General features: G+C 41.1%; 1 protein-coding gene across 2 annotated transcripts; it reads right to left on the reverse strand.

Moving 5' to 3' along the window:
• Window positions 1-1,345: 1,345 nt before the first annotated feature.
• Window positions 1,346-23,551, reverse strand: LOC117425969 (nuclear pore complex protein Nup93). Of its 2 annotated transcripts, XM_034043313.3 has the most exons (22): window positions 23,355-23,551; window positions 21,748-21,933; window positions 21,045-21,162; window positions 11,592-11,654; window positions 9,625-9,753; window positions 9,068-9,142; window positions 8,081-8,173; window positions 7,838-7,977; window positions 7,459-7,591; window positions 6,786-6,943; window positions 6,359-6,524; window positions 6,129-6,222; window positions 5,380-5,571; window positions 4,344-4,470; window positions 4,122-4,194; window positions 3,637-3,681; window positions 3,415-3,531; window positions 2,961-3,079; window positions 2,615-2,732; window positions 2,368-2,451; window positions 1,865-1,993; window positions 1,346-1,549 (listed from the first exon to the last, which is right to left on the reverse strand). In XM_034043313.3, exons 2-22 carry the CDS (start codon window positions 21,924-21,926, stop codon window positions 1,439-1,441), a joined length of 2,463 nt encoding a protein of 820 aa, XP_033899204.1. In that variant the 5' UTR covers window positions 21,927-21,933; window positions 23,355-23,551; the 3' UTR covers window positions 1,346-1,438. The 2 variants fall into 2 exon arrangements, with proteins under 2 accessions (XP_033899204.1, XP_033899205.1); XM_034043314.3 differs by lacking the exons at window positions 21,045-21,162; window positions 21,748-21,933; window positions 23,355-23,551 and adding an exon at window positions 14,877-15,090.
• Window positions 23,552-24,250: the final 699 nt, after the last annotated feature.

A 24,250-nucleotide genomic window follows, 5' to 3' on the forward strand; every position in this document is an offset into this window, starting at 1 on the left:
TTGAAACACCTTGTACCCCTCACTCCAGCCATTAGAATCCCAGCTGTTACACTGAAGCTGAAGTTGGATCCTGTGGGATATTTGAGATGCTTTGTAAATGAAAAGAATGTTTGTATAGTAACGAGGGTCTAAATCATTGCGGAACAGCTTCAGAGTATTGAAAGATTAAAAGGGACATCAGAGGACCCAGAACGGTGAAGGCAGCGGTTACAGTAGTAAATTAAGTAATCAGGGACATAACAGCACGACAGGTCTAGATAGAAGGTCAAAGATTGATACTTTGGCCCTGGACTTGGACTGACTGACCGGGCAAACTGGGTTCAGTACCGGACTGGTTCAGGTGCTGTCTGGACACCTAATCCAAGAGTCCAGCAGTCTTGTCTTGGTATCGTTGGGGGGCTAAGCCATCGGTCTGCTCATCTTTCTTGCTGTGCTGGAGCTGCCCTTTCACTTTTGCAGAAAGCTGGGAGATCAATAACTGTGACAGACCCCTGGGCTTCCACACTACAATAGAGTCCTGTATCACACTGATCTCAAGTTATAAAAAGAGAAGGGATGAGATGTAAGTGGACACAATGCCTGCTCTTTCCCCATAATGCTTTACTTCCATCGTTCTGTATTGTGGAGAGGATTCGTAGCACATCACTATTCTGACATGGGTCCAAGGTCAAACTGCACTTAGGCCAGTATGTTATAATGCACAGATTAACCCTTTAAGGTGCAAGGGACATCTGTGTCCCACAAATAAAATGATGCAGACTTACTTTTGCAATGAAGTGCATGAAACAGGGTTTAAAATGTACCGATAGGATGGATCTGGTCATCCAAATGGTCAGTTTCCTCCTTGTGATACTTGAGTCGCTCTCAGATGTATTTAAGATGAAACCGTTTGAACAACAAGCGCTCAATTCCTTATGTACATTAAGGGGTTAAACAGAAAAAGAAAAAAAAAAAGGTTTTTTCTTTTTAAAATATCGTTAACGTTCTATATGAAGGCTATAAAAAACATGCTAATCATTTTGTAAAATTCAAAACAAAAAAAATTGAAATAAAATAATAAGCATTCATTATTTGGATATTCTCTTTTCAGTCTCTTACTACATAAATATATAAGATAGTGATACAGAGGACTATAGTGCTCTTAATATCATGGCGATGTTAGGACACAGACCATGACTTCTCCCTCCAAAGAAAATGAAACTGGTTTGAAACACAGCACAACATAAAACCAACACAATTAAAAAAATAAATAAATAATAAAAAAAATCTATTTTTTAAATATAAAAAATAAAATGACACAAATACAAAAAATCTAAATAAAATAATAAATCGTGAAACAAAAACAAACCCTAAATGGATTTTTATTTCAACAGTAGATAATACATGTAGGAAACTTGATCGAAGGGAGTTGTTTGGGACTGCAGGGCTGAAGCCCATGCTAGTTCATGAGCACCTCCATCTGCACCAGTCGAGCGTTGGTGTCCCCCGCCATGCGGTACGGAATCATACCCGCAAACGTGATCAGAGCACGGGCTTGGGTTCGAAGTTGCTGGCAAAGAGAAACAAACAGATACAAAAATAAAATTATGTATTTGAATAATTCTGTTTTGCATTTATGTTTTAATTCAGCACAGTGTTATAGATACAATACACCGTCCTGTCCTGAAATATCATGGGTGAATGAACACACAACTTTAACAGCACTTTTTTGCTGGACTAGTTAGTAAGCATGGCAAATAAATGATCTCTAAGCAGAGACAGCGATACAGATAACAGGGCAGTAAAGGAATTCAGTATTAGGAACATGTAGATGGTTTCAAGAAAGACACAAATAGAAGTAAATACAGAAAGGTAACATGCTTACAGAGTCCCTGTCCTCCAGCGCTCTTTGGGGTCGTGCGGGGGATGCTGGGGTCGTGCCCTTTAACCTCTTGTACTGAGTGAACAGAATATTCATGGTGGCCAGGAGCACTTCGGATAAGTTATGTCTGACCTGTATGAAAAGACAATAGCGTTTAATGAGCTTGATGCCTGACCAACACCAGTGAGAGAGCAGGGAATTTGGTTCTCCCTTGAACAACCTCTTTATAAGAAACCACAATGGCAGCGTTTGCACTGGGAGGCGTGTGTTTCATGCAAGAATCCGACTGAAAGCTTCCCTCTTCTTTGCACTGAACTTGAAAGGCAGAGGTCTCGTGCAGAATCCCGCCTAGCAGTGCAAAACCTGGACAGGATAATTAAACAAGGACAGCTTTCATTCTGCAGACATCCTGTTCTGCTAAAATGCATGTTCTTTTGATTGCATTTTCATCATGACTGTAGTGCTGTTTTAGAGTATCAGCAATGTAACTAATAAAAGGGTCTTACTTCATCACTGAAGTTTATGAAAGCAGTGACCCTCTCCTCCACACTGTCTTGGCTGAGTGGAACCAACTTGAGACGCTCCATTACCTGGAATTAATACAGAAAAAACAACACAAACATTTTTTAGCTGTTGAAGTAAGGATGCTGTATTAATTACTTGCTTTGGAATAAGTGATAGGAGCTAATTATTAATTGTCCATCAATAAAAACAAAAAGCACCATCATATCAACATACTCCTGTCATACTTACATCATACGCTCGGTCAACATGAGCAGCGTGATACTCGTCAAAAAAAGATATAAGGTCCAGTAGAAGATAGAAAGTGCTGTCAACCGACTTTTCTGCAGAAATGCCCTGCGTTCTATACCTGCAAAGCAACACACACACACACACACGCACACGTTTATAGAAGGGATTGAAGCAACAGCCCTCTGCTCCACTTGAGTGTTACAGAAACTAAACCCCAGAAGCACATTGACAGGAGTCACGCAAAGCCGGCAGCAAAACACACCGTCTTGCAGTCAAGTGACAAATTGCTTTGGTGGAAAAGCCCTCCAGTTTATGCAGACGTGGTGGACAGGAAATCAATACTCACCGCTCTGCAATGGCGAGGGCCATGTTCTTCAGCCTCTCTTTGTTGGACTGAGGAGCACTGACCTGTGAGACCACAGGACTGAGCAGCTTGTTCATCAGCCCCATTACCTTGTCTGGATTCTAAATGCAGGGAGGAAAAAAGAACCAAATAAAAGAAAACAATCCTAAAAAGGGGGATGGCCAAGCTAATGGGGTATTTTTTAAACTATTTGCAATCTGATACTACAACAGTTGCTTACAGATCTACTGTTCATACTAAAATAAACACTTACAAATTACAAAGTGTTTGTATTGGTTGTCCTCATTTGAATTTGTGTGCGTGTTTTTTTTTTTTTTTGTATTGTACAACCCCTTCTTATCTAAGTCTCCCTTGAAAAAAGAGATTTTAATCTCAACGGCACTTCCCTGGTTAAATAAAAAAAAAGAATAAATCAAAATAAAAAAGCCTCCTTTACCTTTGCAAGTTCATATAGTTTAACAGCTTCTTCAAACAATCCTTTGTGCTCCGCCTCCCTTGCAACTGTGCTGATGATGGCCCGCGTGTCTCCAGCAAACTTATCAATTACTCCAGGCTAGCAGGATTTAAGGGGAGGAGATTGTAAATGCCATTAAAATGCAGAAAAAAAAACAAACAAAAAAACTGCTTTAAATGAAATAGATATTTGTCTGCATTTTACCTTTCTGCTGCCATCTTTTTCAAGTCTCCCTAGGAGCATGTCAAACTGTAATACAAAAAAAAAAAAAAAAAAAAAATTCTAAAAGAAATCCATCCAATAATGTTACGTTATTTAAACTTCAGTGATTGAAAGCCCCTTTTCTGCAGGTCACTGAGCAATCAGAGAGGTAACTTCCTTTCTTCCTTCCCAGCAATTGCTTTCAGTTTATATCATTTTAAACAGTGTTTTATGCAAGTGCACGTGCTTCAGGGACGTCATTTGCTGAGGACAGGAAGATAGCGAACGCCTCATTGGTTCGTAAACATTAACAGTTGGTTTGAACTGGACAAATGCCTGGATGTCTTATTGTTTGGTCTTGTTTTACAGGCCTTTTCACTGTTTAAAATAATTATTGTGAAGCGCTTTGGAGGTGGCTTTGCTATGAAAGGCTATATAAAATTGATTTGACTGACATGATTGTAAATCATACAGAAGAGAGCCCATACCTCTCTGCTTTCAATGACAAGCTCACTAACACATCGCATGAACATGTTCTCTCCTTGGCTGTCTTTCTCATTTCTGGAAGAAGCAGACGGGAATGATTAGAGGAAATTAAAAACTCCCAACACCTTTAATGTTCTAAATAGATCTTAAAAATAATAATAATAATAATAATAATAATAATAATAATAATAATAATAATAATAATAATAATAATAATAACTTACCTGAGAAAATAAAAGTACTGAAGCGCTTCTCTCGGGTCGGTCGACTCAAACTTTCTTGTGTACAACATCAACAGACGGATGAAATTTAATCTTCTTATCATTGGGGGATCCACAGGCTCCTGACTCACTGGGGAAGTAAACAAGGGATGACAAATAAGACTCCCATTGCAAAGCAGGTTTGATCCATTCCTGGTTTTACTATGAGACAAGCCCAAGCTCGCTTGGCTCATCAAGCTTGTATAACCTGGAATGGATGAACCTGCCGTGCAACAGGAGTCTTCTTTCCACCCGTGCAAACACAGCCCACCCCTGGTATCAGTAATTACACTAAAGAGGAAGAGGCTGGCTTTCATTTTAAAACACAGTGAAACCTGAATTAACTGAAAGTCACCAAAGGGACTGAGCATTTCAGTCTGCTTAAGACAGGTGACATTTACTTGTACTGTAAATAAAATGAATAAATAAATGAGCTGTCTGATAAGTGCATTTGACCACATGGTTCAAGGAACCATTAATACAGGTTTCAGTGCACTCAACAGTTAAGATGTGCTCCAAAACACTTCACTGCAACCTCAAGGCTGTCCTTGCACAGGGGATTAAAGACTCACATCGCTTACATCTCTGGGAGATCAAATATAATTGCAGTCTGAAGCATGAAAGGCTAGCTTTAGAAAAGCGGTTAGGAAAGGGCTGGATTAATCCACTTGTCCTAGTTTTACTTATTTATTTAAAAATAGGTCTTAAGATTTATTACAGAAATCATTAACCTTTATACGTCCTGTGTAACAATTCTTATTTATGTCTGCAGGGGGGCAGGCGAATGGTTGTACTCTCGCTGTACTTATAGTTGACCCGATTCTGAGAGCTCTACCGAGACCAGAGGAGAGCTTTTAACAGCTTTTAATTGCTCTTTGATGGGAAGCTCAAGCTGGAGCTGCTAACCGCAGCCTTTCATTAAAACCCAGTTACAATAACTCTTGTTATAAATGTGTGCAATGACACAGGCAGGGGCAGGTTTGGTAACGCCTGTACTCACAGAGCCGTGCGCTCTGGCCGGAGGACATCAGGAGGAGTCTGAGCTCGTAGAGAACCAGGGCCACGTGCACAGCGTGGCTGCGCAGCCGCTCGATGCGGAACAGGAAGGCGACGGCCGCCTCAAACTGAGCCGTCAGGAACAGCACCTGGAAATACAGGTAGGGCTGCTGACCGGCAGCGAAGTGCGACTCTCCTGAACACAAACATTAAAAAAAAAAAAAAAAAAAAAAAAAAAGAGGCAGTGTTAGACACCAGCAGATACATCAAACAGCACGGCTGCTCAATAGTAGAACACAATGTGCACAGAAGGATTGTCAGGGCCTGAAGATTTTCTTGTAGCTGCAATCATTTGGGAGCCGACAGGATCATTCTCACGTCAGCATCAGCACCAGCTGCCGCTGGAAACTCTTGGCTATTTTTTTGCACAGCTAATCAAATATCTTATCAGAATCGAAGGGAAACAGAAGTATAAAGCCTAGCCTGTATCTTTTGTTATACATAAATATGCAATAATTTGGTTCCAGGTGGTTTGGAGTCTGCATCCCTAAGATTGTGGAGTATTTCCAGATAATACAAGTGTCCTGTCCACTGACCAGCATGGAAACACGAAGGCAAAAAAGACATGCATTCAGTTCACCGTGCTTAGCTTTAGTCTTTAAAATAAATCATTGAGAACATACAGTAAGGTGCTCTCCTGCTACATAGGTGAAGAACCAATGCATTGTATCCTCTCTTAATGCAAGCTCTCACCGTAATCTTCAAGCAGCTGTTTCTGGAGTTGTGGCAGGGTCAGTCTGTCCTGCGGCGAGCTGGTGGAGTCTTCCTCGAAGCAAACCTGGTTCAGCTGAACACAGGAAACACCAGCATCAATCAAGACAGCTCTGAACCTCAAAGGAACAATCAACCTTCTATGTTGCAGGGGTTTGTCCAGACCTACTGAATACAATGTTACAAATATAACCTTGAAAAGCTCGCCTCACCTTGAGCCAGAGATAATCCTCGGTCTTGTCCGCCACCTCTCCGTGGTTGTCAGTGATGTCGCACTTCCCGATCAGACAGTATACGGCTCTCTTATAGGGGTCTGTATTGTTTCTCAGGGCGCGTCTGTAATGCAGTCGAAGCTTGTTTTCTGCTGTGGGAGCCAATCTGGGAGGAAGAACGAAAAAAACTGTAATCCTGTAAACCTCTTGCATGACATAAATCGTTGCTAATTTTGTTGCAAGTGTAACTTGCATTATGTAGGTATGGAGATGCACCTCCCAGCATGGAATAAAATGAGCATGAACATTTAGTATTCCTGGTATTTTCCCGCTAGTTTAGGGTTAACTGTCTGTCAGTGCTGTTCATGTACTCTCCCCTGGACTCACTGTCTGTCAGTGCTGTTCATGTACTCTCCCCTGGACTCACCGTCTGTCACTGCTGTTCATGTACTCCTGAAACCAGTTCTTGAACTCCCCCAGCTGGTGTTGGGCTCGGTTCACCACCTGCATGGCTGCCACCAGATCCCCGCAGCGCATGCAATAGTAGATCAGAGCCCACACGGGATGCCCTTCCACCTCCCCGTCCTGCCAGGGGACATCGGGTCAGACAGCACACTCATTATTAGGGACGTATTCTTATTTCACGGTAAAAAAAATTGCTTATTTCAGTCTAAAAATAGGCATTAACACAATTAAAGCGTTGTCACATTTAAAAACGATCACTTGCTCTCAAGTTTTTTTGAAGTTGCATAAACTGCATAAACTAGTTCGTAACTAAACTTGGATACCAGGGGCCAGTTTCACAAAGCACTGCTAGCACTTAGCAGGCTGGTAGCCTGGACTCGAACCGGCGACGTTCAGGCTATGGGGCGCATCCTGCACTCCACGTGAAGTGCCTGTACCAGATGCACATATGTTATTTTCTAAAATAACAAAATAAATGTTATGGAAGTGATTGGATTTAGCAGACTGCTACCTAAAACTGGCCCCTTCGATCAGTGTCCAAGGGTAAACAGTCCAGCCTAGTTTAATGCAGCTACAACACATTTACAGACATCCGCTGCACCTTGCAATGGATTAAATAAACTGCACGGAAATACCTGGAGTCCTGGAACAGGGCCAGGCAGTTTTATATTAAGAAAACTGCGAACAAGCTGATAGGTCCCGGGCACTCCTCCCAGCTGAGCTTGATGCAGGTTACCGAAGACTGTCACCATGGTGTAGTTTTTATAACTGCAACGACAAATAACACAGAATGAGCTCGCAAAATACACCAGAGACCAACAAGGGACTGTAATCCCCTAAAAATAAAATCACCCGACTTGTTAGTTATAGTTTATTTAGACCAGTCCATGCACCAGTCCAGGCAACTTATAATAAAAAAATTAAAAAATAAAAAGGCTCACAGGAAGACCTGGAATGACTTAACCTGCTAGGCAGACCTACTCCAGAGACTGGATCACTGTAAGCGATTCTGACCTTTGTTCAAGAAACTGCAGGGCCCGACTCACAAACGCCATCTGCATCTCCACGCTGGTGCGGCTGTTCAGCGCGTCCCGGGCAGGAACCAGCAGAACGTCCGTCATCTGCTTCACCATGGCCCACATCTCAGAGACATTCTGCAGCTCAGACAGAACAGAAACACCGTGAGCTGCTTCTACGAAGGGCCTCTCCTGTTGGGGCTTCACGGGTATAGAACATGTGAGCTGTTGGTTTTGTTACCTTGTCATCCAGACGTTCTGCTACAGAAGCACACAGGTCCCCCAGGCTGGGCTGCAGGTGTCCGTTTACTATTTTCTCATTGAACACATAAATCTGCAAAGCACACAAATAGATTAATAGATTAAAACGTCCTGGAACGACATGCAATGTTCTACAATGCAGCGAGCATTCCACTGCAGGAGGGTTCTGGAATCTTCATGAATTACACAGCAGTCAGGTCCGTTTTCATCAATAAAATAAAGTCAGATATCCTTGACCAAGAACCAGCCTGTCCCACGGGACATAGGGATCCTGTTACAACCGGTAATGGCTCTTGAATGCTAGTTAATGTGGAGATCAATGGGGAGAAAAACAAAAAAACAAAGATCCCTGATGAGCTGTAGTATGCAGAAATATTACACTGCAGCACGGAGCCTCACACGAGTGTTCTTCGTGCTGGTGTTTTCATGGGGATTCTGTGCACACCAGCGTCTGGTTTTTACTATTCAAACATATTCTTACACTGCATTATGAAATCTTTAAATGGGCCCCACAGCACTATGTAATATTGATTTAACACGGCTACTTATGTTCCCCACCGCCTCCTGCAAGTTAACATTTCACATAGAAGCTGTTCAGACCTTTTTAATGTTCATTTATATCCCCTGAAACACTGAGTGACTAGTGCAGGGTTTTTTTTGTGACATCAGACCCCTACCACCCCCTTTCCCCACCTCCCACAAGCACCCCAGCAAATGCTTTGACTTGAGAAACACTGGTGCATGTTAAATCAGAAATGTGTCATTATAATTCTGATCTACAATACCGTTCGAGCGTTCTGCAATGAGGGAATCAAAGACAATGTGCAGAATTCCACAACTTCACAGAATTGAGCGGAAAGCAATATGGTTATGTGGTAGATCGCAATAGGAAAATGAAATTAAAAAAAACAAAAAAAAAACACACACACACACACAATCTCAATAAAATGGAGAAAGGATTGCTTACCTGCCGCCCGTAAGCCACTTCCACACTATCCAGAGCGCTGCGTCCTGAAGGACCCGTGTCGCTGAGGAAACTAGGCTGCGCACACACACACAAATATATTAGAATCAGGAATATCCTTTAAATATTCGTTTGTTACTATTTCTGCACTCATTGCTAGGTTTTATTGTTCCCTGCATAAATTTGCTGCAGCACCTGAGCAAGGTGGAATTCTCAGTAAAGGAAAGACATCAACAGCTTAACATTTTCATGAATGGCAACCTTGTATGGGGACGGATTAAATAAAAAAAATCTTCTAGTCTTTATATGGCTACATATGGATGAAGCAAAAGCACGATAGACTCATGAGGATGCCATTGTTGCCCCATATAAAGCAATGGAAAAAACTATGTTTTATGGTTCAGCTGTTTTCAATATTTCATACAAGAAAAGGTTCATAAAGTCACCTGCATATTCTACCTTTACTGCAGTATCTAAGCAAGAAAAATGGCCCAAGAGCTTAAAGAAACTGGGGCTGGGTGGGGCACAACCATCATGAAACCCGACGGGCTGGTTGTTACCTCGGCTTCCTGGGTGAAGTCCAGAGCGTCCTCTCCTGAAGCCAGCAGCGTGTGCAGGATCCTCTGCTTCACCTGCTCCCACTCCACCAGCATCGACTCCCTGTGGTACTCCTCTGCAGTGGCGAAGGTCTGCAAGACACTCAGGGGATCAGAGACTCCAGGGGACTGCTTTACATCTACAACTAAAAGCTTCACTTCTCTGAAACGGCACGATGTTAAGCTGGCCGTCCTGAAACATTTGTAGCATGTATTTATTACTGAATAACTCTTTCAGTCCTGGCGGACCTCCATGCCCACCTTATACAGGATTGCTCTGGATTTCTATGAAGGAAATGTGTTGTGTTACATAACTGGAAGAAGGAGCGCACATGGAATTCCGAATTCTACTGGAAATGTAATTACTTCCTCAAACACAATTCAATTTTTGGACAAAATAAATGTTTTTCCAGCAGCAAAGAGGTTAAACCACTGTTGGCGGTAAATGAGATTTGGTTCAGATAAAAATTCGGAGTGTAACACTACACTCATGTCACAATACGACATGTCGCGATACCACATGCATCACGACACATGGGATGATGTATAACAAGATCAAATTATCATTTCATAACGGACTACTTTACTGAAAGTCAAAAATGAAATGACAGGGAGAGTATGTATTTATACTAACTATATTCTTCATTCAAGAACAGGTTTAAGGAGCTCCTCTTCAAAGAAAGCATTAATAGAAATCAGACCAGCCCAAGAACATTTTCTCGTTGAACGTTAGGCTTCATAGTTAAGCGTGCTTTAAAAATAGAGACAACTGGAAATTTCAAATGAGGTCCGGTCTTCTGGGTTTACAAAGTCTGAAGGTACAAGAAATAGGTTCTTCAACCACCACTTTGCTGTGCAGAAAGGAGCGGCTATAGGGAGCTCATTAAGCTTTTTAATCTTCAGTACGCCAAGGGACACTTTATAATTACAAAACCACTTATTAGCTTAGCATGAACCATCCAAAACCGTTATTAGCACAAGACAATGAGTTTCTATACTGAGATACAAATCAGTTAGAAATCTTCAGGAAAGAAAAAAAAAGAACTTTCAACATGGCCCAAAAATATATTAGACACAGAAAACAGCTGTGTCTTATTCAGCTCATAGTAAAAAAAAAAAAAAAAAAAGGCTGAAACTGCTGTGCACCAGTCAAAAATGATTAACAGAACCTTTTCAGTATTTCCTGTCAATTATCTTTACAGTACAGTATTAACGCAAATGTATTTATTTAGCCAGGATAGAACCCTTGAGATATATTCATCTCATTTTCAGTGGGGTCCTGGCAAGAAGTAACATAAAATGAAAGGTAAAACGAGATGAATCATTCAAAAACTATTAAAACAAATCATAAAAACAGGAATACAAAATAAAAAAGCAGAACAAAATAAAACAATTCCAATTTACATGATACTGATCAGGGTCAGTATTCACAGCATTTGTAACCCTGGTCAGATTTAAAAGAAATATTATTTAAAATAAACAGAGTGATTTTAAAAGGTATTGTGAAGACGCTGTTTTTCTTTTCAAAAGGCAAGAAGTTCCAAAGATGAGATGCTTGATATACAAAGACATGTTGGCCTATATTAGATCTACATTGAGGGATTTTAAAAGCAGGCACATCATTTGATTTTAGAGTAGAGTTACGTGCCTCTAACAGAGATATAAAGTAACTTGGAGCACTTCCAGCGTACACCTTCTAAACTAACAATAAAATGAGAGAGCCTTCTATTCTCCAGACTGAGTCACCCTATAGTTTCATTGAGAGTACAGTGGGGCTGGTTGTAATCTGTGTTCAGTATAAATCTTGCAGCACTATTCTAGATATGAACTGTATGGGATGCTCTCATGTATCGTGAATCAGCATAGTGTTAATAGAACTCTAAGCTCCTGTAGCTGCAGCAGCCAGGGCTGGTGTTGAAGAAGCTACTTACCCTCCTCCTGGACTCCTCGATGGCTGACAGCAGAGCATTGTCACGCTCGTTCTTCAGAAAGCCCTAGAAACGACACGGACAACACTTTGGGTAAATATCTATTAAAATCAGCCATTATTAAATCCAGAGATGGAGACCCACAAGTCTATTGCTTAATACAGCGTCACTGCCCAGAAACCGTCCACTAGGCCCTTGAGCTGCTGTCAACAGTCAGAGGCCGCAGTGCTCCGCGGTCAAGAGCTTGGCATTCAGAACGCTTATATATAAATATATATATTTTTTTATTACAAAAGTAGATTTTCTTCCCCCCCCCCCCTTGAAATCTGCATGCCATTATGACACAAAGGCATGGTCCTGCTATCAGAAGCCGCAGGAGAGCGTTTTTATTCTTCAAATGGTGTTTTAGTTTGTAGATACCCTACAGAGCTAAATTTTCTCAATACCAAGGGCTAATTATGTTAAAATAAATAAAATCTCTGTTGATATGTAAAAGCTGTTCTGTTCTTAAAACTATTACACGATTAAAATATGACATCAGGTTCCCAGCACACAGGGTTTAAGAATCTTGAAACCTTCTCCAGGACAGAGGCTGTCAACAAGTCTTAGATTCACAATAGCAATAACACCCTCTGTGAAGAAGAATCCTTGCATAGCAGTCTGAACCCTTCTGTGTTTTACCATCAGTTCTGGTTCTGGAGAGCCGCAGGTTCTTGTGGTTTTTGTTCCACCTCAGTTGTCAATTTCTTAATTGAACCGATTCTTTTCTTAATTGGTCAACACTAACATTTTTTTTCAGGTCTTTATCATTGATGATTTAAAGATACCCAGAAAACCTGCAGGGTTGTGGCTCTTCAGGACCAGAGGTGCAGTGGGCCTACTAAGCTCATAAGAAAACCTGGAAAGGCTTCAGCTGCTATGCAATGGGACTGCCAACCCTGTACCTGCCAGCGCTCTGGCCTTCTCTTTGGTTCCGTACCCCTGCCTTTGGGGCTTGCGAAACTTCAGTCACCGTGGTCTATTACCTGATGAGCTACGAATCAGATCTTGTAATTAACAAACACAATCCCAGCCTGGGTTCTCAAAGCAAGCGCGACTTGCATTCTGTTAGGTCTCGGTCACGGTCCCTTCCTCCGAATGCAGCTTCAAGACTTCGGTGCCGAATGGTTGACTGTATCTGTAACCTGCCAGGGTGCATTGTCTGCAACCAACAAACTGCGTCATTTCTAATGTGAAGCCATTAAACACAACTAGGATGGTCTCCAGCCTAAAATCTAGAGTCACGGCTCTATTTAACTTCCGTTACGCTCAGATACTTTTTGTCTTGAAGCACTTCAACGGCATTTACACCCATAACCTCAAAACGCTCGATCGAAATAGGTAGGTAAAATTTATAAGAAACCAAGTCAAGTAGATCAACGTTTTGCCTAAGCGCCTTCATTGGTGTACATTGATATCGGCACTCGCTGAAAAGTTTGTCTACGTGACTCCTGAGTTTTATCTTACATATGCGGTAACACTGCGTCCAATCGACAGTCAAAGCCACACCTCATCTTTGTTTGAAAGAAGTAACAAAAATCAAGAGTGGCCATTTTTATTTTTTCCTCTATTGTAATTCAATATTTGACATTCCGCATTAAACATGACCAAACAACCTGCCCATCTTTGCAGGCCTTTCAGCTAACAAATTCAAACTGGCCTGGAAAACAAATGACTGCGCAAAGGCTTTCTACAGTACATGATACCCGACGCCATGTTGCTGGATCAAACAGCAGCGGGAGGGAGGGAGGTTGGTTTACATACCTCCGCGTGCAGAACTTCCTTATTAGGAGGGTGTGACGGACTCCAATCCCTGGCACTACACCCTCCCCACTGAATATCAAACCCTCCCGATCAGTCAGGGAAAATTGGGGTCAATACGATATGACAAAGATAACGGAAGGCATTAATGTGTCGCTCGGAATACCATTTTAAATGACTTTAAATGGCTACGTCTTTGTCAAAAGCAATTGCCGCAATATATATATATATATATTTTTTTCCAAGAAAATGTATTTGTTTCTTTATTGATGCCTCCTTCTATTCCAGAACCCACCATTTAATCCTGCTCTACCCCAGCTACACAAAAGAAAGCGTGCTGCAGTCTTGATTCTTAACATTGGGTTTAAAACTGCTCCATTAAAAATGTAAATTGTTGTTGTTTAAACAAATGACCTCTTAAATAAAAAATGAAAAAACAGCCAATCAAATAACAATGAATTAAAAAAATATATAAAAAATTGAAATATTTTTGTTGTAACACAGAACTTTCACTTAATAAAATACTGTGTACACACACAAACAAATGCAATTAACAACTACTCTAATTGTTATTAATTAGGGAATAAAACTGTTTATCTGTGGTCGTTACAGATGCTTTTTAATGAAGGCCTATTGTCGAAATCTTTGAAGCCTTGATCAGTATTTCTTAACCACTTGAATCCTAAATACACCTGTACCCCCATATAAACATCATGAACACAGTATATTAGTATTGTTTTAATGAACAATAGATCCAGGACGGTACATGGGCTTGTGTGCTCTCGCGAGAATATTCGAGAATAGAGACCAACTCCACAAGCAGGCTTCCATCTTCTTTAGACAATAGATTTATTTCTGGCATTAAGGTTATTTTCAGATCCACCCATACTGTCCACTTAAAAGAACTGAGATGCATGTGTAAAGAACACACACAGTAAAAAACAGCTGTACATACCCATTATATAGACTGGATTTCCAACCTCACACAGTTTCAGTTTCTTGTTAACCAATTACAATTAAGCATCAAAGACAATGCATAAAAACCCTTTGTGATAATGGACTCGGTGTTAGGAAAATGATTTTTGTTATCACAGGTTTATTTACTACATGAAACAGCATTTTAGTAAAAATATGTATTATACATTTTAACCGTGAAATTAAAAGTATTAGAGAAAAACAAAGCTATTGGATGAATAAGACAAGAATTACACAGTTGGCTTTCAATTGAAAAAAAATAAAAAAAAGAAATCCTAATTTAATATCGCATAAAAATCTTACTAGTATCCTGACTGCCGCTGAATATTACGACTCTTCAGTTCTAACATTTAATGCATTTTTTAAAAAAAATTCTACGAAACCCCACCCTTTCTTCAGGGCTACTCACACAGCAATGAACAATTTCTCCTTCCAGCAACAGTACAGTAGTAAATAATGAAATTGTAGTATTTCATACTATGCTATAATAAAATAAAATACAAATAAACTTACAATCGCTTCCCAGTTTCAGGGCTTCAGGCTTAGGGCTCTGCCTCTGCCCATGATGAGACACCATTGCTGAAGTTACTCCCAGGTTCTGCAATACTGCACAACAAAGCATGGCAATGTCTCGCAGTCCAAAAATAATGATAAGAGCAGAAATAATAGTAATATCAAGACGATGATGAACCAGCAAACTTGTCTTTAGATACGCTTGAGCAACGCTGCGTTTCAGAGCCTGGATCCTGCACTTGCCTCTTGTTGTAGCTCTGAGAGATGCGAGCCCTGCACTGTCAGGTCAGTGGTGTGCAAGCAGGATCTGATGTGTAACACTTAAAGGTTTACAGAGGCATATTTTATTGTTACCGGATCGTACCATGTTAACTTGCAGATCTAGGGGGAGAGTGGGGGAGGAGAGATAATTCACCCCCCCCTTCCTCCTCCTCCTCCTCTTTTCCTCCCCACCCCCTCCTTTTTTCTTTCTTGCGCAATGCAATTATGATAATGGGAATTTCCGACATCCTGCCATGAAATGAGGCTAATAATCCTTTTAGTTATCATGTTTTGTTAATGAGGCCAGCGCTGGTGCTGCATAGCGATATATACTGTACCAGCAGCAAGCAGAAGCAGCAAAGCTATTTCCTTAAGCTACAGCAGCAGCTTTGATTCGCATGTGTCATGTTGGTCGAAGCAAAGATTCAATTCCCTTTTTGCCAGGGCTGTTATGTTAGGACGCAGCAAGCCTGGTCTGACTCCGCCATTTTAAAGCAGCACTGTGATTATTTTTACTCTGAAGGAAGAAACAATAACCATTTAGCAGAAGATATAGACAGCAGAATTGAAAAAAATAATCTGTTTATTTATTAAAGTACCTAGAACCCGGTATTTCTTTTAAGATTTGAGGCCCTGATTTCATTTCTTTTTTTTTTTTCTTCACACAATTCACAATAAAGTACAGAAGTTCTGTGTTCCTCACTACTGTACAATGCATTGCTTTGATGCTCAATGGTACCACACTGTTAATCTCACCCATTCATTCTGGGAGATTTTCAGCTGTATCTATGTTAGAAGGAAACAGTTTGGGTATTATTATTTTTATTATAATTTTTTTTTTAATGTTAAGATGCCTCCATTTTGCCCAGGCGCCAGCAAAAACAGCACATTAAACAAAATGTTTGATCTGAAACATTTACAAAATTGAAGAGAGTCATGTTATGACATGCTGTAAAGCGAGATATCAGCAAAATAAATGTAGAGTCAAAAAAACACCTGCCTTTAGACTCACCGCTCTTCAGACCATTAAAATCGCAGAGAGTTAATAGTGTTATCATTTCACAATAACTTCACTACTATAAGTGCAATCCTTAGTGCAGGCTGTGTCCTCAACACAAAGAAGAAAACATGCCATTATTTTAAAGCTCCTTTCGTGAAACAATGAATAATTTATATCCTATTACTGGTACATGATGCTTTATACATCCTGCTATTCAAAATTACAAGAAACAATGGATTCTTTACCATTTCAATCAGGGCATCGACTTAAAAAGCCTGTTACAGAATTATTGTATTAAAAACCGTTGCACAGTATTGTTGTGTTAAAAACCTTTGCACAGTATTATTGTATTAAAAACCGTTGCACAGTATTATTGTATTAAAAACCGTTGCACAGTATTGTTGTGTTAAAAACCTTTGCACAGTATTATTGTATTAAAAACCGTTGCACAGTATTGTTGTGTTAAAAAGCCATGAAAAACGCAGTCATCTAGATCCAGACTTCAGAGACACCGTTTGTTTCATGCAAACGCCCCTGCTAAAGGGTTAACAATAATTACACAGTGCTGACACACAGGGATGCACTTATCCTATCGTATTCCTCTTATAATTAGCTTGTAACCTGCCAAATACACAGTGCATTTCCTGTAAACCCCCCCACTTACTGTTAACCCATCAGCAGTGTGATGCAGGTCAAGTCCATTTTCACTGAGGGATGCATTAAGCAGTAGACGCTGCAATAATGAGAGATCTGCGCAGTGACTGATGATCAGCTGAGGGGCAGGAGCAGCAGCCTACTTCAGCAATAGGGCCTGGTGTCTTTGCTTCCATCCACATATATCAGCCCTAAAAAGGGGGTGTGCTTTTTTTTTTTTTCCTGAACCAAAGTTGTTTGCCAAAATACTGTAAACGGATTTCAAATCCCACAGGCTGAGAGATGGGGGAAATACAACAGTTTGAGACCTAATTTATCTGATCCTGTGCCACGGTCTGCTACAGTAATACCAAACCGACATACCTCCAGTGTTATTTAAAAATGTTAAAGTTACATACACATAGTACATTGCATACATTCGGACGAACACATTATAATGCTCCCAGAAGTAAAGAATGGCAATGTTGCAATCGTGTCTGGCACAGTCAAAGAACACCTCAGCTTTTTTGCTCATAGTAATTTGGACAGTAGCCCCTGATTTATACCAAGGGTCAGAATAATCTGAGATTTCCTGCAGTGGTCAAACGACCTGTGTAACACTGCAGACCAGACCTGGGCAACACTGCAGACCAGACCTGGGCAGCCCTGTCCTTCCACTAGGTGTCGCTATACAGCTGCAGACTAGTACTCTAGTACCAATGAAATGGTGCAGTACAGTGACACTCAAAGCTTAAGTGTTGTGCCCCTGATGAAATACTGCATCACTGATGTAAAAGAGCAACTAAAGTCATTGCAACCTACTGTACTACCCTGTGCTCTTAATCTGCTGCTGTGATAGTCCATAGATCTGTATTTGAATGCAATTTTGAAGAAGTCAGTTAAATGTCCAGAGAGAAAAATGATATTTTACTTTATGAGTAAATGCAGAACTGCTAGTTTATCCATGTGGGTAAAAAATACATGAAAAATAGATGTTGCCATTTTTTAAATTTATAAAATCCTATTGAGGGTCTAACATTAGTCGGCCGAGCAACAAGTGCAGCTCCACACCCCTGAATGACTAAGCTAAAATGTCATCCGCTCTGGATCAGCAGGGAGGGCCTGTGGATCGAGAACAGTCTGCATTATTGTATTAACTTACCAATGAAAAAAACAGCTGTGAATTTTCTAAAAACAGCCCTGGATCCCCTCCCACCCAGTCCCTGCTCCTCGCTTTAAATAAGAGCCTTTTCTGCCTGTGCTGCAGCTAAAAGATACTGCAAACAGCCTCCACATCCTGCAAGGAGGTTAGAAGAATGTATTGCTGCTGCTGCAGGAGTTTCTGTTCCTACATAAACTGAGGCAGACTCTGCAGCAAAATCAGCAGCTTATGAATCCAAGGTGGCAGCTCTGCTTTAAGCTACCATTGCCTCTTTAGCACAAGCTGAGCAGACTGGCCCCGCCCCGACCCTCACACACACACCAAGAAATAAGACAATTACACTACTGTTCCAATCTTTCTTTGTCTTCAATGGATCGTCAATTCTTACTGAATGGGGAATTCAAAAACAGGAAATTTACAGAATCTTTAAAGGCGTTAAAAGGACTGAAGACAAAGCATGGCTTCCAAAGTGAGACTTATTTAACTGAGTGCAGTGCCAGATATCATATATAACGAATGCCATGGCAGGGATAAAATAAGACTCCTACTGCATAGCAGTTTCACCCGTTCCAGGTTTTACTACAAACTTGATTAGCAGATTAACCACAGAGAATAGGTTTATAAGCTCAGCTGTGTCTTATTAAAGTCATAGCAAACTGCTATGAAATGGGAGTGTTATTTCCATCGTTGCGTGGAAGGGCTTGCTATAAGGCCCTTCACCGATTCACTGTTACTGTACAAACTACTGACGACAGGTACTGAAGAATCCCAAAGATTACTACACTCCAATAAACAGGGAGGGCTTACAACGACATTTCTTACGATTTAGAGCTGCTGCTATGAAAAAAAGAGAAAACAGCAACAAAAAACCATCAGCCTAATTAGTAATTTTTTCTGTCAAAGTGTTTAGTTCTCTTATGGATTGCACTGCAATGCGCCTTTGTGGGTTATTCCAGACCAAGTAGACCAGAGGGATTGCTCGACTCAAAGACTTCAGGGAATTATTACTGGAAAGCACTTGAAACAAGCATTTAAAAAACCACACTCAAGTTGCTTGTCTGGGTTATGACTAAAAAAAAATGTAAATGAAAAGGGCCATTTTTACCAACAGTTCCTCTTGCATGACACCGCACCTACCCTGGAACCTATTTGTCCAATACATCACTGCTTCCGAATCATCAATCACTAACAGAGGAAACACCCCTGCAGTTTGATCCTACTTGAGCAGGAATGAGCCTAGACGTCATGCCACGGAAATAAAATAGTGGATACAGACTAGAATCCTGCAGCTCATCGTCTGGAGCCGCGGGCTGCCAGGTTTTACTCCTCTGCAGCAAATGCTTTTTTTATTCTCATCACATGGGCAGTCAAGTGATCGTATAGCCAAGACCAGAAACAAGAGTTTCATTTACAACACGGCCACAAAAAGGCATAGCTCTGCACAGCACCAAGCATCTTGCTGTGATTCATTTATTATCTCCCGGAACAATCAGTAAAGTTTGCTGCATTGGAAACACAAGAGGAGGGCGACCAAAAAACAGAGCTGCTCCAAAATGACGACAGAATCTAAAAATATATAATCACATTCTCTCCAATTCACTGATTAACGGAGAGCAACATTCTTTTAAGAGTGGCACTCAGCTTTTTAATAAATAATAAAAAAATCGCCACGCCCAATAAAAGCGCCACCGTTCTGCTTCCTGTTGATTTGTTAAACTGATATGCAGCATGGCACATTGCCTCAATCCAGATTCCAGCCAGGCTTCTCCATAAACAAGCTTAAGCACAGCACAGCTCCCCTGGGTGTCTGTCTGCAACCCTCTCTATCTGGATAACACGTTGAAAAAACAAAAGCACCGAGCATCTTGGCAATCCACTTTGAATGCACTTCTTTCTTCCCTCCCTCCTTGCTCTGCAGTCTGAATATTGTAAATTAAAAACACATTCTTCTGATAAAACCTTACTTATTGTAAGACCTTGATTAATAACCCAGTATCAAAAAAAACACCTGTATTATATTAGCAAGCACGCAATTTAGATTTACAGGTGAACTGCCTTTTCAAGTTTCCAAGTGTAAACCACAGCTATTTGTGACAAGCAAGAGGAGCAGAGGACCTCCGAGGCACTGCTAGTTCACTGCACAGTTTGACCACGCTGACAGTAAACTGTACATTATACTTCACGGTAAAGGGCTGCTCACTAATTCACTTCTCAATATTGAATTTGTAGCAAAATACCAAGATGGCACTATATTTGCATTGAACCTTCATTGAGGTCTCTGTGAGGTGAAAGCAGCAAAGGGGTAAATAACTCAGTGTACCTGTAGATCTGTGTCCTTCACTGTGTGTAACACCTGTATATCTGTGTCCTTCACTGTGTGTAATACCTGTATATCTGTGTCTTTCACTGTGTGTAATAACTGTTTATCTGTGTCCTTCACTGTGTGCAATACCTGTATATCTGTGTTCTTCACTGTGTGTAATACCTGTATATCTGCGTCCTTCACTGTGTGTAATACCTGTATATCTGCGTCCTTCACTGTGTGTAATACCTGTATATCTGCGTCCTTCACTGTGTGTAATACCTGTATATCTGCGTCCTTCACTGTGTGCAATACCTGTATATCTGCGTCCTTCACTGTGTGCAATACCTGTATATCTGCGTCCTTCACTGTGTGCAATACCTGTATATCTGCGTCCTTCACTGTGTGTAATACCTGTATATCTGCGTCCTTCACTGTGTGTAATACCTGTATATCTGCGTCCTTCACTGTGTGTAATACCTGTATATCTGTGTCCTTCACTGTGTGTAATACCTGTATATCTGTGTCCTTCACTGTGTGTAATACCTGTATATCAGTGTCCTTCACTGTGTGTAATACCTGTATATCAGTGTCCTTCACTGTGTGTAATACCTGTATATCTGTGTCCTTCACTGTGTGTAATACCTGTATATCTGTGTCCTTCACTGTGTATAATACCTGTATATCTGTGTCCTTCACTGTGTGTAATACCTGTATATCAGTGTCCTTCACTGTTTGTAATACCTGTATATCTGTGTCCTTCACTGTGTGTAATACCTGTATATCTGTGTCCTTCACTGTGTGTAATACCTGTATATCTGTGTCCTTCACTGGCTCGAGCGGTTCAAATGTCGTAGCCGCACTCAGACTTTCCAGTCGCTGAGAGATGTGAGAAATATCCAGTCCTCTGGAGCCAAGTAGAATGGAGCTGTGCAAGAGAGATGGGATAATTTAGGGAAGAGAGAAACACAATTACAAGAGCCACACACTCCGAGCATTAGAGACATGTAGGCTCCTAACAGGGCACCTCCTAACACCATGCTAGGGAGCTCTCTATAGGATGGAACAGAGTCTCCTCTCAGACACCAAACCAGCACCACTTCATACATTCACAGCACCTTTTCCTTGAAGGTTTATCCACCCGAGTGAGTGCTTACCAGGGATAACCTTGCTGACAGCTGACGAGATGAGCGCCTGGGGTGCTACAATTGCAAGTGAACAAGCATTCTGTAGCTGAGCTAGCGCCAAGAATAATCAGGGGCTGCAGCAAGTTGTGCTAGTGGCTCTGTAGAGTAGTGGGCACAATTCTATACAAGCAAGAGCTCAACATGGCGACAGGAGTCACTGTGCTGCACATGGTAGCGTCCTTCTTAAGAGACATTAAACCAAGGTGGGGACTACACTGGACCTTACAGATGCCATCCCTCAGGGTTTACCATTAAATTATTGGGCAGTGTCCCTCCCTCCCAACCCTGGTTACAGCGCATCGCGTCGAGCGGCAGATTCCACTTACGCCTTGACGTCAGCAGTTTCCTGCGAGGTGCGGGTCAGGGTTCTGGCCCTCAGCCTCTCCCCCGCCTGCTGGATCTCCTGGAGGTTTCGCTCCACGTGGGGCAGCTCTGAGATCGCCTCCGTCTCCGCAGCCAGCTGCTCAGCCTGCTGGAGCAGCTCCCCGAATCCTTCAGCATCCATCACAGACCTTACGGAAAGGGAAGAGACAGGATCTGATTCAACCAGCAGTTCTATGAGGGTCATGCCGGATCAAGTGCACCAATTTATGAGCAGTTGTGCATTTGTGGTTAAAGTCAATGATTCATAATCTACATGCGATGGGAAAGAGGGTTTCATGGAAGGTAGTGTGCATGAAAGATGAGCTTTTTTTTTTTTTTTTTTAACTAATTTTTAAAAGAATATTCAAACATTAGAAACATGTTTGTCCCAGCACCATATACATATATATATATATATATATATATATATATATATATATATATATATGTTTTAAACGTGTTTAGGCAGGATCAGGGTTGGGGATCAATTCCAATTCCATTTCCAATTCCTTTTTAAAAATCAATTCCCTTTTAATCAATTCCAGCACAATTTATCAAAATTGCAATTAGCAGTATTATGTTAAAATGAGCTTCTAACAGTGACAACAAATGATTTTAAATTGAAGTAATTGTCAGTCAATTAAATTGGCTTCAAATGAAAGCAGTTGGGGGAAAAAAAAAATATTATGTCTCTAAAGAAACATCAAAACCAATTTAAATTCCTTCGAAATTGATTTAAAAGGAATTGGAAATGAAAAACAGTTATTGACCCCAACCCTGTACAGGATAAAGAGATGCAATATCTCGTTTACAGACGTGCCCTGCGACAGGCAGACTTACATTAACAAAAAGAGATGCAATATCTCGTTTACAGACGTGTCCTCTTTATTTTTATTTTAAAAAGCGGTTTGCATGCATCAAAAATAGGTCGGCTGACTGAAACTCAAAATTACCAGCAGCCAAACAAGCGTGCTACCGACTTGGTTCATGAGATTAATAAAATGAATGCAGCTTTAAAGCGTTCTCCTCAGACCGGCAGCTTGCACCTTGGTCACTTAGCAGGGATGGCAAGAAGACTCCTGTTGCATAGCAGTTTCACTTATTCCAGGTTTTTATACCTGCTTGGTTAGCCACAGTGTATATGTAACAAGCTCAGGTGTGTCTTACTATTAAACTCATAGCAAAACCAGGAATGGATCAAAGTGCTATGAAATGAGTCTCTGATTTCCACCCCCGATTTAGTAAACAAAACCAAATTCTTCACACACCAGTACACTGTGGCTCATCACCACTCTTTTCAAATTTAACGCACACTAACTAACTAACAGCAACAAAACGAAGCTTAACACCACAACCACCTCAAAATAATAATGAAAAGACAACATGGTCTCCAGCCTAATTCGGTAACCAGCGCGGTGACTGACTAGTATTCTTACTTCTGTTAATATTGGTAATAATCATTATTACAGGCACAGATCCGCAGTGAGAGACACACGCAGGGCCACTCCAGGCCAGTCAGTCTGTCCCGAGTCAGCAACTTGTGATATTTTAATAAATGGGGACTACGTACCTGGTCACAGGCTAGTGCTCTGATCTTCTGTTCTGCGTTCAAACAAATATTTAGACAAATGCTTTTTTTTATTTGTTTCCTTAGTTCAATTATTAATATTATCGCCCTCTTTACAGACGCACATTACTGCCCGCTCTTCCGCTGCACCACGCTCATTGGACCGCTCTGTTCCCATAGACCACTGCGCCTTCAGCACAACTTTATTGACAACTCTAAGTTAACAGCGTCGTGGTTTCATTGTTGGGTGAGAGGCTGTAGTCAAACTGGCGTCATTTCGGCTCCATAACGGAGTCTGTGTGGTGTGGGGAAGTGTACAGCATGCAGAGCCAGCATGGTGAACCCACGAATGCAGTTTTGTAGACAGTTTTGCAGTCTTACTAAAACTTTCTGTAGAATGATTGTTGCTATGATGTAATGAAAAAAGCGCAGATGCACTGATTGCTGCTTTAGTTTTCTTGCAACAACTCTGTGACGCAATATTCATGAACACAGACTGTATAGTAAACTACAGTACCACCAGGTAACCACACTGTATGCAATACCATGCATTACATGTTAACCTGTCGTGTGCGGCAATCAAGCGAGACAGTGTATAATAACCAAACTGAATAAACGGATGCATCTTTGTTGAGTGATTAAATGGAAGTTGGAGTGAAACACGACAGCCAGGGAGGGCTCAGCAGTGGGTGAAAGGAATCACTGCAAGACCACACGAGTGTTTTACAATGCTGTCTAAAGGCTGGACATTCTAGCGGTAGGAGTATTCTCTGCTCGGAGGACTAGGAGAGCGCGTTACAGCTTTGGGCTCGAGTATTGGTTATAACAGGGGTAGGTAACCCTGGTCCTGGAGTGCTACAGACACTTCTCTTTTTTGTTTTACCCAAGCCCCTTAAATT

This window comes from Acipenser ruthenus, chromosome 20 (assembly GCF_902713425.1).
Source record: "Acipenser ruthenus chromosome 20, fAciRut3.2 maternal haplotype, whole genome shotgun sequence".
NCBI lineage: Eukaryota > Metazoa > Chordata > Actinopteri > Acipenseriformes > Acipenseridae > Acipenser > Acipenser ruthenus.